We start from the raw sequence: 15,275 nt of genomic DNA on the forward strand, positions 1-15,275 counted from the left end.
CGGGGCCAGGGCGGGCGGGCGGTTAGGAGAGCGGTGGGCTGTGTCACTGCTGTGTAGGTTGTGGGCGGTGCTTGGGGGCCTTGCGGCGGCGGTGATGGTACCATACCTAACCTACATCGTGGACGGTAGTGACATTATTGACGGCAATAATGAACGACGACTCACGACCCACGACTCACGACCCAGCCCAGGGGGCGCGCCCGCAGCTCGCTCGGCTCATCTCACGCTCACGCTCGCGTGCGATGGGGGTTCCGGCAGGGGGAGGGCACCCACGGGGGGGGATCATTTGTGGGCTCGGGGTGGCTGTTCAGCGCGCGAGCGCGCGATGCTCGGAGAGCCCGGACGAGGCAGGCCGGAAGGGCTCGGCGTGCCCGGCGTGCCCGGTGTGCCCCGGCGTCCGACTGAGATTGGGATGGCCGATGGGCCCCGGGCTGGGGTGCGTTTTGGGGTTAGAGGGCGATCTCTTGAGGAGGCCGGGTGCGTGGTAGTGTAGTGTACTATATATGTACGTGGTAATGTACAATATTGTACCTAGAGTAGAGTAGTGTAGTGTAGTGCAATACCTGGGTTTGTGATATAGGGTGTCTGTGTGTTGCGATTGACGTGTGCGGTGATCGGCGACGACGAGCGGCAGACGGCGGATGGTGGTTGGCGGTGCTGGTGCTGCTGCGACTGCGATGGACTAAGCGCTTATAGTGGCTGGGGTGCAGCTGTTTGCGGTCACGGGATGTGTGGTGTTCTAGCTCGTGTGTATATAGTGCGAGGGCGGACATTTCGAGCAATAATGTGGTGGGGTTGGCGCGTGTACATATGTAGATAGACGTTGGAGATGAGGCTTGGCTTTTGGTGAAAGATAGTGTGTATCGCTTTGAGAGTTGTGCTATGTATGTATATAGTTCTTTGTTGTTGATTATCTCCTGCCTCTTCGAGACTATATTTCTCACTCAGTCGGAACGGACCAGCGATGGCTTATCTGGTGCTCGTGCTAGTGCTGTGTGTATTTGGATGGAGTGGTTGCTTGACGTGCGGGACCTGAGAGAGGCACGCGTGTGCGAGTAGAATATAAATGGATGCATGAATGGGTAGACATAAAGTTGGATGTACTTACCTACTTCATCTCAATCCACTCACCTACACGGCAGCAAGCAGCGACACTGACGTCCACTCTCATCTCAGCATGTTGCCATGACCGTCGTCATCATTCATGTTCACGTATCCTCTCTATATCCATATTCGCGGTGGTATGTAGGTACAATCCCACATCCAAACAGGGCAAAGACCGACGCCACGGCTTGGCGAGGAGAGAACGCCAAGACCCAAATCCGGCGAGCGGAACGGTGAGGGTTCCGCCGCAGGACGGAGAGGGAGGGGCCCAAAATAAAACCGATGCGGATCTGAGACAAGCCGCGGGATCAAGGATGCTGGAACATCGGGCCGACTAGCGAAGAAAGCGAAGGTCAAGGAGCACTGACTGAGCAGGAAGGTGAAAGGGCGTGCCTGTGCTGCCTGCGTGCTGGCCCGGCGCTTTTGTGTGTGATTGGTTGGACAAGCGAGCTATCAATCATTTTCCTATCGTTTCGTCAGTTGTTGCTGTTTTCCGCCAGGACTGGCAGCCTGACGGGCTGAGACAACGGGCGGGCGGACGGCTTGGGTGATCTGGCGGTGCGGGGCGTCGCGGCTGCATGTCTGAGATTCAGAGATGGCGCGCGGGGCGACGACGCTTCGCTCGCGTCGGGATAGATTGATGAAATGGTTGGCGATCGAATGTGGGTAACACTAAAAGGATAATGATGATGGAGGAGCAGGGTGGCAGGATGGTGGTGACTGGTGAGTGGTGAAGGAAGAGTTGGCGCAGCAAAGGCCGAGCGTCCGGACGTAAGAAAAAGGAAGGAAAGAAAAAATGAAGAATGTCATGGCCGGTCGGGCCACTTGCTCCTTTTAGGGTGTCGCCCGTCTTGACTCGCGAAGGGCCTTCTCCACGCTCTCCCGCGGCCGCCCGCGGATCCCCGGCGGGTTTCCGATCCCAATGCTTTTCGCTTTCCAATGCAGAATGCTTTGCTCTCTGCTGCGCCCCTCCGTTCTCCGTTCTCCGTTCTCCATTTTTTTTTCTTCTCCGAGGCTTTGTACAAACATGGAAACAGCCTTCTGCTGCTGCTGACTAAGAAGAGTGTTTGTCATGTGCTTGTGCCTCCTCTGACATGCGCCGGACACAGCTCCATCCTACGCCCGTAACTAACGGGGTTGCCATCGCGTAAGAAACATGCTCGATCCCTCGGTGACTACTAAGCGATCGTGGTCTATTATTCAGAGTGTCAGTGTCAAGCGTTGTCACCCTGCCATGCGATCATCCTCTCCCCTGCATGTCAAGGCCTGAAGCTCACCCTGCTCTACTTTATGCCCCATATCAAACACCCTGGCCCATATCTCCATATAATATGTACAGTAATGACACAGGCGGCATTGCCTACATTCACACGACTTCAAACAACACAGCCTCCCCCTCAACCACAGTCTTTTCCCCATCATCGGCCGCTCCCGACGCGCGTCGGCAAACAGCGCGGCAACGGCGCACGCAACGGCGGCACGAGCGCCTCGCTCGCGCCTCTCCCAAAAATCCTTCGCCCAGGGTCAAGGGCCGCAAAGAATGACGCCCTTAGTCCAGCGAGCTAATCCGTAGTCAGCAGCCACACGGCCGCGGCGGGGACAGGGGGAGTGCCGGCGCATCAACAACATCTGCCGAAACGAACATGGGATCTCCCCTCCCCCCCTGTTCTCTCTCTGAGATGAAATCCTCCCTGCACTGCCCATCGGGGTGCCTGAGTGACATATGCCATGCCGCCAAATCAAGCATCAATTCCCACGCGTCGACATGCCTGTTCAAGTGCCTGTCTCGTCGCGGCTCTGCGCGCGCCGCACCGGCTCGCTCATCATGCCATATGGGTTTGCATGGGTATTGCTGCCATGCGACCTTCCTTCCATGTCTCTTCCATTCTGTTGCTGCTGCACCGCAGCATCGCAGCAGCGCATCCACTCATCCATCCACCCTTCCATCCGGTCATCCATCCATCCATCCATCCGCCCACGCACCCATTCCATCCGTTCGCCTGGCAAACGGTACCCGTGCCGGTTCGGCAGCACCGCCAGGACCAGCAGCAGCGATCACTTACCCACCTGCGTAGCAGGACATCGCTAATGCGCTAGTCGCATCTCCACGCCCATCAAAACTGCCGGCACCGGTAGCAGTAGTAGTTCCTGTGCGCGCACACGTCTGTTAAGTAAACATCAATGGCACTACAGAGTGACCGACCCTAGTAGCGAAGCCCAGAGCAGCTAGAAGCACCTAACAATAAAACAAAGCGCACGCCAGCCGTGGCGTCATCATAGCGCCCTTCCTCCCCGCTACAACTAACCGGGAGCATGCTAGATCTGGCTGTTGCGCTTTCTAGCGCAGAGCACTGGAAGTAGACTTAACTTTTTTTCTGCCCTTGGCTCTGCACCCATCTGTCCATTATTATTGGGGTCGTTGGCAATAATGAACTCTGACGTTGCCATTACTCTTGGGACTCGCCGTGACTTTCCTCTTTCGCGCGCGTGCAGCGCTGCCGTTACGTTTCTTTCGTGACCTTAATCATTCGGCGCTGGGAGTAGTCATCCTCCCGCATCGCATCGCAGTGCATCGCATCGTGCAAGCATACATACATACATACAAGCGTGCTCCCGCGCTGCCGTCTTACAAACACACGGTAGCATGCACACGCCTCCTCCGAAGTAGAGTAGCAATAGCGTACCTAGGCCGCGCTGCAGCATCGTGCCCGAACACCACAGCATCACCATGACTAACCCCTCCTCTCCCTTAGCTAATACGGCAGCAACAGGCTCTGGCCTGCCTGTGGCGGGCGCACCTACCTACCCAGCCAGCACCTAGGTAGCACCTAGTGCAGCAGCCTCCTGCCCTACAAATCCACCCAGCACACCGCGTGCAGCGCACACCCACGCACGCACGTGGAGCCGCTTCCAGAGCTTCCAGAACATTCGCGCCTAGGCGGTCCCGTTCCCCCTCGTCTCGTCTTTGAACTCCATTCCTCACGTAAAATATGGCATGATGATTGATGGTCGAGAACCCACGACAGCAACACCATCATCCGTGTACTCGGTCTGATGGACCGCGGTGTGCTGGCTTGGCCCTGTCCCTGCACACGCGCGCGCTGCTGGACGCTGCTGCGTAGGGAGGTAGGTAGCTAGGTGGCTCGCCTCTTGCCTCGAGACTACTAGGCACATAGCAACCGATGCGATGGATGGACAAGCGGGCAGCGAGCAGCGAGCAACAAGCGGGCAAGCAGGCGTCGGTGTCGGTGTCGGAGCCAAAGCCAGTCGCGCGCGGTGCGGCCGAGCCTTGGAGCAGCCACCCATGGCACGAAGGCACAAACGCAAACACAAACGCACGCACACACTCCCACACCGACCGCACCCACGTTTCTGCGCACCGCCGAACCGAACGGGAGGGGCAAGCAAAGGGCAAGCAAAGGGCAAAGGGGAGGGAGGCAGAGCGGTCAATCGGCCATCTTGCGGAGCGGCTTAGGGCTGGCTGTCCCCTCCCATCCACATCCATCCATCATGACACAACGCAAACGCCCGTTCACGGTTCACGCAGCAGTAGCACGCACGCAGGGACCCGCCCACGGCCGCACTGCTCCAGTGCTCGCACACCTGCTATCGTTCGTTCGTTCATTCGTTCGTTCGTTCGTTTTCGCTCATTTCGCGCGCTCGCGCGAGCGCACCGAAGCTCGCACGTGTGTGCGCTCTCTCGTCTGTCGCGGAGTAAAACGTCAAGGAGCGAAGGAAGGGGACCATGCGTGTCCGGGCGGCGTGCGTAGGTGAGTGAGGCTCTTACGCTCGGACGCCGGCGCGTGAGGGGTTGCGCTTGCGCGCGGTGGGTGCGTGGGGTGGCGCCACGCAGGGCGGGCACGAAGGCCATGGTGCGGCGTTGGCGAGATGTCGAGGACGAGGGGCCCGGTAGGGCGAGGGACTGACAGAGAGAGAACGTGTGAGAGAGTGCGTGCCTGTGTCTGTGTGCGTGTGTGTGCGTGCGTGCCCGCAAGGCCACCTTGACTTCGTTTCTCGTCCTTTTGACATCTCCGATCTGTGGAAAGTAGAGTACTGAACTGCAATTATACCGTGGTCCTGCTTTCATCTCCGCATGTTTTGATTTGAATCCATTCTTGTTTGTTTGCTTGATGGCTAGCTACTAGATAGTAGGTAAATATTGCGCTAAATGTTTTTTTTTTTTTTATCTTAAGATCTTCAGAGAAACAAATTGGTACTAATGGTGATCGACGCACCGCAAGATACGATGCGTCTGAGTACGAGATATAGTGGTAAAGGTGGGTAGGGTAGATGGATGGGTGGGTAAAGAAGAAGAACTCTCTCAGCAATCCTCCCCGCCATGGCGCCGCAGCTATGCAAATCCAAAACGAAAAAAACAAGAATCGAATCGAAGAACAAAAGGTGAGTGGCGGACCCCGCGCGCTTGTCTGCCCACTCAATCCCCTCCCATTTCCCCCTCTTCTCCCTCCCCTCACTCCTTCCGAGACACCCCAGCTGATCCACAGGCCATCCATGGGGAACCCTGCGTCGTGCTTGACAGCGGATGCCCGCCCGTGCCACTTCCCATGTGCTGTCGCTCCATGGGAAATGAGACGTCCTTGCGGGAGCGCCGAAGCGTCGTGGGGACGTCGACGCTGCTGCTGCTGATGATGATGATGCCGGTACTGTTGCTGCTGCTGCGGCGGCGGCGGCGGCTGGTCTCGTCTGGACGACTTGCGCGCCAGCGGAAGACCAAAGAAAAAATGCCAAACGATGCAATTTATGCAGCATGTCGTAATGTCGTGAATGCGGGTATGCAAATGCGCGCTCTCTCTATGCGAGTCGAAGAAGATGTGGAAGTTAAGGCCATCGCAGCATTGCGGCGTGCGAGTGCATTGTCGAGTCCCCGTGAGTGTATATGTTGTGGTGTGGCCGCCGGCGGCGGTGCTAATGACGCATGCATGCTCGTTAACGCGAGACTACATGCCGTCATCGCGACTTTTGCCCTTGAACGTCGGGTCGTCGTACGAGGACTGGTATTGATGTTGTTGTTGATGGTGGTGCTGAGACTGATCCCTGGAAGACGATTGCGATTCAGCCTCGATCCTTGTTTAAGTCCATACCGTCGGAGGAGTGGTGGCCACGAACCCGCCGGAGTACCCAAGCCCCATCCCGCCAAAATTGAACATGTTGTCGTCTTGCGTGTAGCCGAGCGGAGGCGCCGCTGGCGATCCGAGCGGCGACGAGTAGGCGCTGTTCGAGCGGTAGTCGATCGCTGAGCGGGGCACCTCCAAATATGGTGACCTCAGCTCCGGCATCAGCCCAGAGGGCAGGATGTGCAGCGGCGACGGGGCAAATGCAGGGCTGAGGCTCTGGCCGTATCCGTACTCTTGGATCTGATTTTCAAGATCCAGGTTCAGCGTCTCCAGGCCGTATGGGCTGTGTTGCAGGTGCTGCATGTCATCCGTTTGCTGGCGCGACCAATCACGGCGGGTGCGGTAGGACGTCGCGGCTTCGCGCGGGAAGTCCATCAGGTATACCGCAGTCTGCACGGCTTGCGAGTAGCCCTGCGTTGCCTGCAATGTGTCCATGTACCGGTTGATCTCCTCCAGCGGCAGCAACGCGTTATCGGCGCAAAAAGACGCGCCAATATCGGGGAAGATGGGCTCGATGGCAACCGCGACGGCGTAAAAGTACGAGAGCACGACCAAGACGTTCAGATCACCGCTTCGAGCCGAAAGTAGCGAGATGGGCACCCAGAAGAGCCATTTACGGAGCGCGTAAAGCTGTGTGAACTGTTCCTCCGGCGTCTGCGGCGGACTCGATAACCTCAGCCGTTCTATGTAGCCCTTGAGCTGCTCCAGCCACTTCCTCTCCTGCTCGTAATGCGCCAGGTGGGGTTGCATCTGCAGCCGCTGAATGGAGCCGTGGACGAGTTGCAGGGTCGAGAGGTGTTCGCGGCGCGCATCTGGTGTCATGAAGGAGCCGGCCGAATTGGTGAAGTTCTGCGAAAAGGTCGATCCGTGTTCCGCGATGCAATCCGCAAACGCTGATTCATGTCTCCAGGGTTGCATGGCGTTGACGATCTGCACGGCAAGTCAGTTTTCGCAACTCAACAAGTCGACTCGCACCGGGGAAGGCCAACCGTCTTGATGCCTGTCATGAGAGACGCCCATCCTCGCCTGAAACAGATCGTCAGCGCTAAAATCTAGGCCGGGGCCGGCCGTCAAACGTACCATTCCGTGGCTTGCCATGACAGCAGCAGCGAAGACGCGAGGACCGCATCCGAATTTGCCCTGGAGAAGTTGCCGATGGCCTCATGCAGCCCCTTCAGCGCGATGCCACCATGGTGAAAGGCGAGGTTTCGCGTCTCGGTCGACTGCGATATCCAGGCCAGATGCGACGCGGAGAAGGCCAGGATGGAGTGCATGACGAAGGGATAGGAGGAGGCGATGCTCAAGAACCTGCCGAGTCTGTCAGTCGCTGCACAGGCGAATACGAAGCTGCCCCAGCCACTTGCGAAAAAAAAAAAAAAAAATTGGCCCACTCACTTCGGCATATTTTCCGACCAGACGGTCAACTTGCAGGTGTTGGCACGAAACGTCTCATTGGAAATTGAGGACAAATGGTGAATGAGGCGCAGGTCCGTCTTCGAGTAGAGGTGCCATTGCGGATGGGGGTAGACATTCAGCTCGGGGAAAGGGAACTCGCCGGTCTGGCGCCAATTCTCGATTGTGGCCTCAATCTCCGAGGTCCAGAGGAGGTTTGGTTGTTGGGGGCCCTTGGGGCTGTCCGGAGCAGCTGAGGCGGGGCTATCGTTGTAGTCACAGCGGACTTGGTGCTTGGTGCAGTTGCGGCTGAGGGCGACAAAGTCAGCAGGAGCGACGCGGATGGGAAGTTGCACCCCGCACGTGGGGGTTCATGGTTCTCTCTCTCTCCCCCCATCTCCATCTCCTCTCTCTCTCTCTCTTCCACTCTTTCTCTCAAAAACTCTTACCATTGCGGGAATGTCTCATCACAGCGAATGTGACGCTTTTTGCACGTCTTGCAGCCCTTGCGGGACTTGGTGTGACTGCGGCGCGAAGGCCCACCACCCGGACCGGCCATGGGGGACAGAGGGTAGAGGTAGTTCCGGAAAGCGGGTAGGGCGGCGGTGGTATATAAGTGCCTCGGTGGGAGGGCACGGGACAAGTTGGTGGGTGATCGTGGGGTGCCCCGCTATGACGGGTTTGCGAGCGAGCGAGCGAGAGGCGGCGTGATTTGGGCCAAGCGCAGCTTACTCAAGAGAAAAGCGAGAGTCTTTAAGTGATGTGCCTGCAGGTCGAGGGGGAGCAATGTAAGGCTGATGCGCGGTGGAGCCTGCGGGAGCCGAAACGAGACCGTTGCCAACCTAACGAATGTGACGGCGGGTGAGCCAAAGCGAGTGTTTGAGTGGAATCCCTGGATAGATGGAGCGGAGGGCGCGGCTGCCATGAGACTTTATGGCGCGCTGGCCATCGTGGGTGCCAATCTGATCAGAGTCGACAGTGAGCTGCCGAGCGCAGGGACTGGGCATGCATCAGTGGGCGGGATAAAAATAAAGTCAGCTACCTCAACCTTGCCTAGTCAGGTGTGTAAGGTTAAAATGCTCTCCGCCGTGCGGGCCAGCTTGGGCGGGAGCTTGTCAGGGCGGCCAGGGGACGTATGATCATGCTACCGATGTCATAGCAGCAGCAAGCTCCGTACGAGCCATAGCCTCGCTGCGGGCGGGGAGACCAAGCTCTTTCCCACCGCGCTGGCTGACGGGGGCTGCACGGTTAGATGCCACTGTCTGGTGACTCGCTCAGGGCAGTCAATCATTACGCCCCCCGGCCTTGGGCGGAGCTGTGCTGGGGCCCTATTTTTAGACTTGGCTTAAGCGAATCTTTGTGCTATGCAGATGCAGCGCACGCGACGCTGAGATCCGGGCAGGGTCCCAGTTGCGCTTGCCCCGATCCTCGTCCGGCCGGCGGGCGCTGGGCGAACGTGGCGGTCTGTCTGTCAGTCACACTCTGTCTGTGCCGGCCGAGAGAGTCGAGTCGAGAGAGATGATCGCTTTCACCACACGCGCGCCCCACACGCATTACCATGTCCATCCCTCGACCTGCGCGCAGTGGAGCCCGCGGTGAGGATGAAACCGTGAAGCTGAAGGCGAGCGGGCACAAGCGTCGGGACAGCATCGGCAAGGTGGCAGTGGCTGTGCTTCGCTGGCAGCAGAGTCGCACCCGCGTAAGGCTGACGATGACGTCCCAGCGTCGTATCAAACCGTCCCTTTATTGCCGGCTTCACCGATCCGCGCTGCTGGGCCGCCGATATTGCGGCGTGTCAGCGTGCGCGATGAAACAGAAATCCGCCTCCCCGGATCAACTGGCGGCCGAAATCCTCTGCCCTGGGTATTTTTAGCCCCCAGCAATGCCAGCCACAGCCCACCGTTTCAGCATCTCCCTCTTGTATATAGGCGAAAGCGTGGCCGCTCTACATGTATTAGGAAACTCCTCCTTCTACCGCGCGCGTTTCACACCCTCGTCAACGTGGTAAAAAGGACGTGAACAATCTCCCTGTCGCGCTAAGCCCGGTGCAGAAGGAGGTATCCGTCCTGTACAGTCTCGTCCCCGCATTGAATTTAAGCACTCGCTAACCGCGGTTGCAATCGCTTCTCTTGATCTTGACTAAGATGTGTGTGTGTCGGCCGACAATCAATCAATCGTTGACATGATGTCTAAGATTGCTGCCTACCTTACTTCCGCCGGGGGTCGGCGAGAGCTTAATTCAACACCGGCCGCACCTGCCAAAGAGCCTCACAGCAAGACCACCAAAGACACATTACCTAGCTCTATGCCACGACAGCGCACCAACCGCAAGACGCCAGTGCTTCGTCCCTGCCATTCACCAAATGCACGAAAATTTTTCTCACGCCTGTCTCAGGCAGACGATCTGGCAGGGCCTAGACCGCTCACCGTGAGTACAAGTTGGAGCTGCTGCCGGCGTGACTTGTGGATTGGCGGTATGATGTTGCTTGCAAACACCTGACTTCCAGAGCAATACTTGTCCTTTGGTCCAGCCAGGACTCCACAATGATTTCATTTCACACATTCTCTCTCTGAATCTAGCAGAATCGCCCGCGCCAGATAAAGCACAAAAAACTTAGAGCTTTCGTCGTCAAATCGCTCACTTTGGTGCGTTCTCTGCTGTGTGCAGGCAACCCAAATCCACTGAACCGCGTAATCTGCTCCTCACCCGTTTCCTTATTACAAGTCATCTGTTTAGCGTGCTCCGCGCCAGCTATCCGTCACAGCGCTCTCTCAATAGTTCGTCACAAGACTCGCAATCCGGTTTCGTCTAGAGCGCGCAGTGAGCGGCGCCGACGGTGATAGACGACCGATCGGCACCGAAGAACCACGACACAGCATAGGTTTGCTAGAAGGCCGGAGAAGCCGAGCGCGCCCCGCTCGGTCTGGACGAATCCGCTTCCACAGGGGGACGACTCGCTGCACCGCCACTCGGGGCGCCAAAACATGTGAGGGCACTTGAACCGCCCACGGGCATCGTCGGATTCGTCCCGCTGTCCGGTCTCAGATCAGTCCGACAAACACGACGCTTTGCGTGCTCTGGCATCGAAAATCAAGGCTTACGAAAAAGTTGGGTCTTTTGTTCCAAAAAAATTGCGAGACCAAGCGCCTGGAGCCTTCATACCGGACCCGGAAAAGCAGACATCACTTGGAGCGCCCCTATGTGCAGCTCGTCGCACGATCGGGCACGCTGCCAGTCAGTCTCCTACCAGGGTCAAGCCAGCTTCTGCGGAAAAAAAGACCTCACAAAGGAGGATCAACGCTCACCTTTCATCGATCATCGGGGGGAACGTGGCAGCACCGAGTCCAGTTGCATTGGACATGAGACGGCCACGATTTGACGGCCAGTCCTGCACGTCTCCCAAGCCCTAGCTCAGCGATATGCACGAGATCAGCAAAGAAAAAGGCAGGGAGCTGGATGGCGCGGACGATTTTAGGCCCACAGATTCTCCGGCCGGCGGGCTTTTGACAGGCCACCGATGCAGCTCACCCGGCGGCACTGCATTCCTTTCCCCAAGCGTGTCGATTCCCGGCTGTACCTGCCTGTGCACTTGGAAGCAGGGCTTGAATAAGCGGTTACCCGCGGGGCAGCCACGAAGCTCCATAGAACCCGAATCTAACACGCCAGGATCTCGGTCCATTCTCAACCCGAGAGGGCCCACGAACGGACATTGAAGCCTCCACAAGACCGCAGAGTCAGTTTCACATCACTGGGGCGCTGTGGCCCTTCAAAATGCCGGAGCTGTTGATCTTTCGAAGGGCCCAATGGCAGCTCCGCACCACCAAGGGCAGCGCGAGATGGCACAGAGTAGCGCCGGACGCCGCTGAGTTTGGCTCTGCTCACCGCGGTATCCCTCAGGAAAGCGCCGCCGTAACCGTGGCAAATGTTGACATCTCGCGGAGCTCTTGCTCTCCAAAACACACCGGCTTCGTATTGCGCACGGCTCCGCCACCCCCGGCCTCAGCTCCCTGCCATATTTAGCTCCCAATACGAGACACAGACACCAAACTTGATTTTTTTCCCCTTTTTCACAACGAACATGACGGTGGGAGCACCGTCTGTCGTCGACATACCCTACTGATGTCACTGTCTCGTCCGTCTTCAGAGATCAACCCTTTGTTCATTGAGGATTGTCGGCGTCGAAGCTGACTGATGCTGACTGAGTCCTAGGGCTTCAGCCCAACGGATTACCACGCGGTCGCTGTGGAACGTGCCAATGTTCACGCTTGCTGTCGTCAGTCTGCTAACCATGAGCTGATCCATGGCTATCCACAACCTCGGCAACGCCGACCCGACACTGACCGTCCTCTGCGCTGCTAGCCTGTCGTTCCTGGCCGGCGATGCCCTCACAAACCCATTGCTCCACCTCGGACCTCGTTTTCAACATCTGTACCTGCGTTTAGGGCGACATCTCTGTCCATCACCCCTAATCTAAGGGGCACAATACGCCCGGGGCGAAAGGCGCCCTTATTACAGGCACCGCCCACCTATAAGCAAGGCGTGCCCCTATATTCCACCGATCCGGCCACGCTCGGTACACAGTACACGCCTTCCTTGTCTAGCTATCACTCGTTTATTTTGGGAAGGTCTCTACAAGACCTTCCCTTCTTCTCTATCGGATGTCGATCCCGACGATGAGAGCTGGTCTCTGGAGATGGTGACGCTCTGGACAAATGCTACGCTATGCAAATGCGGATAGACAATAGGGCTTGACTTCCGGATAAGCTGGTTACGGCAAGTGCGTGTCGCTCTTTTCTCGCTGATGCTTTTCGCAGAGCCGGCTGCGAGCAAGTTCCGGGTTCCGCTTACGAGACTGGATCCGCCTTCATCGCTCTGTATGTGACTGATGAACGGGCGTCAAGCGGCAGCGGTTCCCTTTCCTACCTTCATCCGGAGACGCGCATGGGTTCCGATCAGCAACGGGAACACACTATAAAGGAAATTCAACTATAGAGCAAACTGCTCCCCTTCCCCACTTTCGGGAAAAAAGCGAGGGAACGAGCGTGCGGGCTCGTGGCAGCCCTGCTGTAGGGCGCAGCCACAAACACCAGGGCGGAAGCGGAAGCGGGACCCGGCACGAGGCAAGTTGGCAGTGCGGCTCCGCACTGAGCAGCCGGCAGTTTCGGAGCCGCCGACCTTGTTTGGAATTGGCCAGCAGCCAAACGCACGCGCCAGCTCTCGAGGCACCTTGACCACCATCGCTCACCGCGTAGCAGAACGTCATCCAAAAATGGAAACCCACCCATGCATGTCTGCAGCAGACCTTCGGAGAGGCCGTCTACACGTTTGCAGGGCAGATGAAACCGGGCAAGCTTGAGCAACGCGGACCCATATGCCGTTGACGTGGGCATCGCAGCCATGCTTGCACGAGAATAGGCGCAGCAGGTGGCGCCGGCATCGCCGCATTTGCCCGCAGTACCTCATCCCACGCGCCAGGATGCCTCATAGGTATGCGCTTTGCGGACAGGGACAGACAGGCGCCGCGATGAGGCGTCGGCGAGCTGGCCATGGCTATAGCGGAGACCGACCTGGCCTCCTTGGCGTGGGATGGACAGTCAGCTGCGTGGCATGGTGTGTCATGCTGTCAGGAGGACTTTCCTGAATTTGATGACGATGCTCTGACGATGTGCGGAGGAGGCTGGGCGCGCTGAGCGCGCGCGGCCCTGGCTAGATTTTCTTCTTTTTTCCTCTCGTCCGTTTGTCCGTCCGTCCTTCTGTCCGGTTTTTTCTTCCTTGGGGTCCGAGCGGCTGACGCGGAGCAAGTGCCCTGGTGATAGAGGGGAAGATGGAAGGGTTGCCTGACTACCTACTACCTAGGTATACTGTATCTTCCATTAGTATGCCAATCCATCTGTCCATCTTCCCTTTCTTGGTTGCGTCGTCCGGCTATACGCTGAGTTGCGCTGCTCTTGCTCTGCAATGCGGCTGTGTGTGTATGTGGGCGCGGGCGCCTGCGCGGACGCGTGTACACTGCAAGCCGCGGACGACGCCATCGGCGCAGTATGCGTCGCAGGTCCGGTGTCAGGTCTGTTTTTAGCCACGGCGCACCCCACATGCTTGTGTTAAGGCAAGCAGCCCTCCCCGCTTCTACTCCGCAGCCTCACTGCCTTTCTCCGAGTCTTTCTCCTGACTCTGCTGTCTGGTCGTGGCTGTCACTGCCTTCGAGGTCTCGAGGCCGGTGGCGCCACCCTTCTCCAGGCTTCTGAGCCCGCGAATGCGAATGCTGGCAGGACACTGTTGCTGCTGTCGTTACGGCATTGGCAAGCAGTGAAGCAGTCTACTTCTGCTGCGTACCACGAACTGATGAGCACCCGAAAGACGAAAGAAGAAGCCTCGTCCTCGTTGCGGATGGCGATGGCGACGGCGACGGCGAGCGCGCTGTCCCACGACATGGCGCTCGATCTCCCTCGATCTTCAAACGGACGAGCTACACGTGCGTATCTACGCTGTATAACCCCACACATCACTGCGATGGACAGAGAGGCATCGAAAGGGCACAGTTGCCACGCGGCTATCGGTGGCGGGCTTGGTGGTCGCGGTATACCGTTATGGTAGTCTGCACCCTAGCTTTTCTGTTGAAGGGCGGCGCTGACGGCAAAGGTGATAGTATAGGTTGAGAGGTAGGTAGGTAAGTAGGTACATAACATGTATGTACCAAGTCCCCAACTCCGATGGACCTGCTCTAACCATCGAACCCATCCTATCCCTCACCTATCTCTAGTGTCAGGCAAATCTCCTTCCGTTCATCCATACAGGGATAATGGCGTGCGATGAGATGCAGCAACGGCAGTCAAGTAGAGGTAGGCGAGGGCGGGTGAGAACGATAAGTGACGAAAGAGCATTTTGTCTTCTGAGCACAGTGGGAGGGAAGCTTCGGATGAGCATCGATCCACTGCCATGGACACAAGCACTAACAATCCCGGTTGTAGCGGACACCATTACCTCTTCATCGATCGCCCAGTACATCAACAGAAAAACACCGCCTAACAGCCAGCCACGCCACCACCATCAGCACCAACCCAAAATCTAAACCCAAAAACAACCCTGTTGGTAAAAGCAAAAAACAAATAAACAAAACAAGAGAGAGAATCGAACTCGCCTCATTGCTTCTCGTCCGAACAGAGTAAGCACCGCTCCGTTTTAGATATAGCATTCTTCAGTCAGAGCAGCGATTACGCCAGTCGGCCAGCCATCAGGTCGACGAGCTCGATTCGGTGGTTAGAGTCATGGAATGGGGTTATATAGATGGGTGTGTTAGGGGTGCTTCACACTGAATGATAAACTCACCCTCACACATGTACATTCACATATACACGCATTCGCCGACGACTGTACCGGAAAAGTACCACACCCCGCACAACCCGTTCAAGATGATGTCGCAAAACGCCATTGTCTCTAACGCTTCCCTCCCCTACATAACCACAAACCACAAACACAGACAACCACAACCCCGCTCAACAAATCACCTGCAACATCACCGTCACCACCGCAGCCGCTGATGCTGACAGTGACAGCACCAGTGACCCCAACTGTCTATTCTTTATGCACCTTCCAGCCCACCATTCCAAGTTCCATCCCCCATCCACACCACCACCACCATAAAA

The 15,275-nt window shown here is 57.4% G+C and overlaps 4 protein-coding genes across 4 annotated transcripts; 1 reads left to right on the forward strand and 3 right to left on the reverse strand.

Moving 5' to 3' along the window:
• The first annotated feature begins 3,868 nt into the window (after positions 1-3,868).
• On the forward strand, positions 3,869-5,021 carry K452DRAFT_95469 (uncharacterized protein). Its single transcript, XM_033547349.1, has one exon. The coding sequence runs from the start codon at positions 4,287-4,289 to the stop codon at positions 4,872-4,874; it is 588 nt and encodes a 195-aa protein (XP_033393835.1). The 5' UTR covers positions 3,869-4,286; the 3' UTR covers positions 4,875-5,021.
• A 196-nt stretch (positions 5,022-5,217) lies between these two features.
• K452DRAFT_95473 (uncharacterized protein) lies at positions 5,218-6,034 on the reverse strand. The gene has a single exon (XM_033547350.1). The coding sequence runs from the start codon at positions 5,872-5,874 to the stop codon at positions 5,302-5,304; it is 573 nt and encodes a 190-aa protein (XP_033393836.1). The 5' UTR covers positions 5,875-6,034; the 3' UTR covers positions 5,218-5,301.
• A 160-nt stretch (positions 6,035-6,194) lies between these two features.
• K452DRAFT_234725 (uncharacterized protein) lies at positions 6,195-8,190 on the reverse strand (the record flags this gene model as incomplete). The annotated part of the gene is made up of 5 exons (XM_033537382.1): positions 6,195-7,169; positions 7,229-7,265; positions 7,320-7,598; positions 7,635-7,940; positions 8,081-8,190. The coding sequence occupies 5 exons, from the start codon at positions 8,188-8,190 to the stop codon at positions 6,195-6,197; spliced, it is 1,707 nt and encodes a 568-aa protein (XP_033393837.1).
• A 5,320-nt stretch (positions 8,191-13,510) lies between these two features.
• K452DRAFT_321475 (uncharacterized protein) lies at positions 13,511-14,063 on the reverse strand (the record flags this gene model as incomplete). The annotated part of the gene is made up of 2 exons (XM_033544397.1): positions 13,511-13,894; positions 13,966-14,063. 2 exons carry the CDS (start codon positions 14,061-14,063, stop codon positions 13,759-13,761), a joined length of 234 nt encoding a protein of 77 aa, XP_033393838.1. The 3' UTR covers positions 13,511-13,758.
• Between the last annotated feature and the right edge of the window lie 1,212 nt (positions 14,064-15,275).

The sequence above is a fragment of the Aplosporella prunicola genome (assembly GCF_010093885.1).
Source record: "Aplosporella prunicola CBS 121167 unplaced genomic scaffold K452scaffold_25, whole genome shotgun sequence".
Classification (NCBI taxonomy): domain Eukaryota; kingdom Fungi; phylum Ascomycota; class Dothideomycetes; order Botryosphaeriales; family Aplosporellaceae; genus Aplosporella; species Aplosporella prunicola.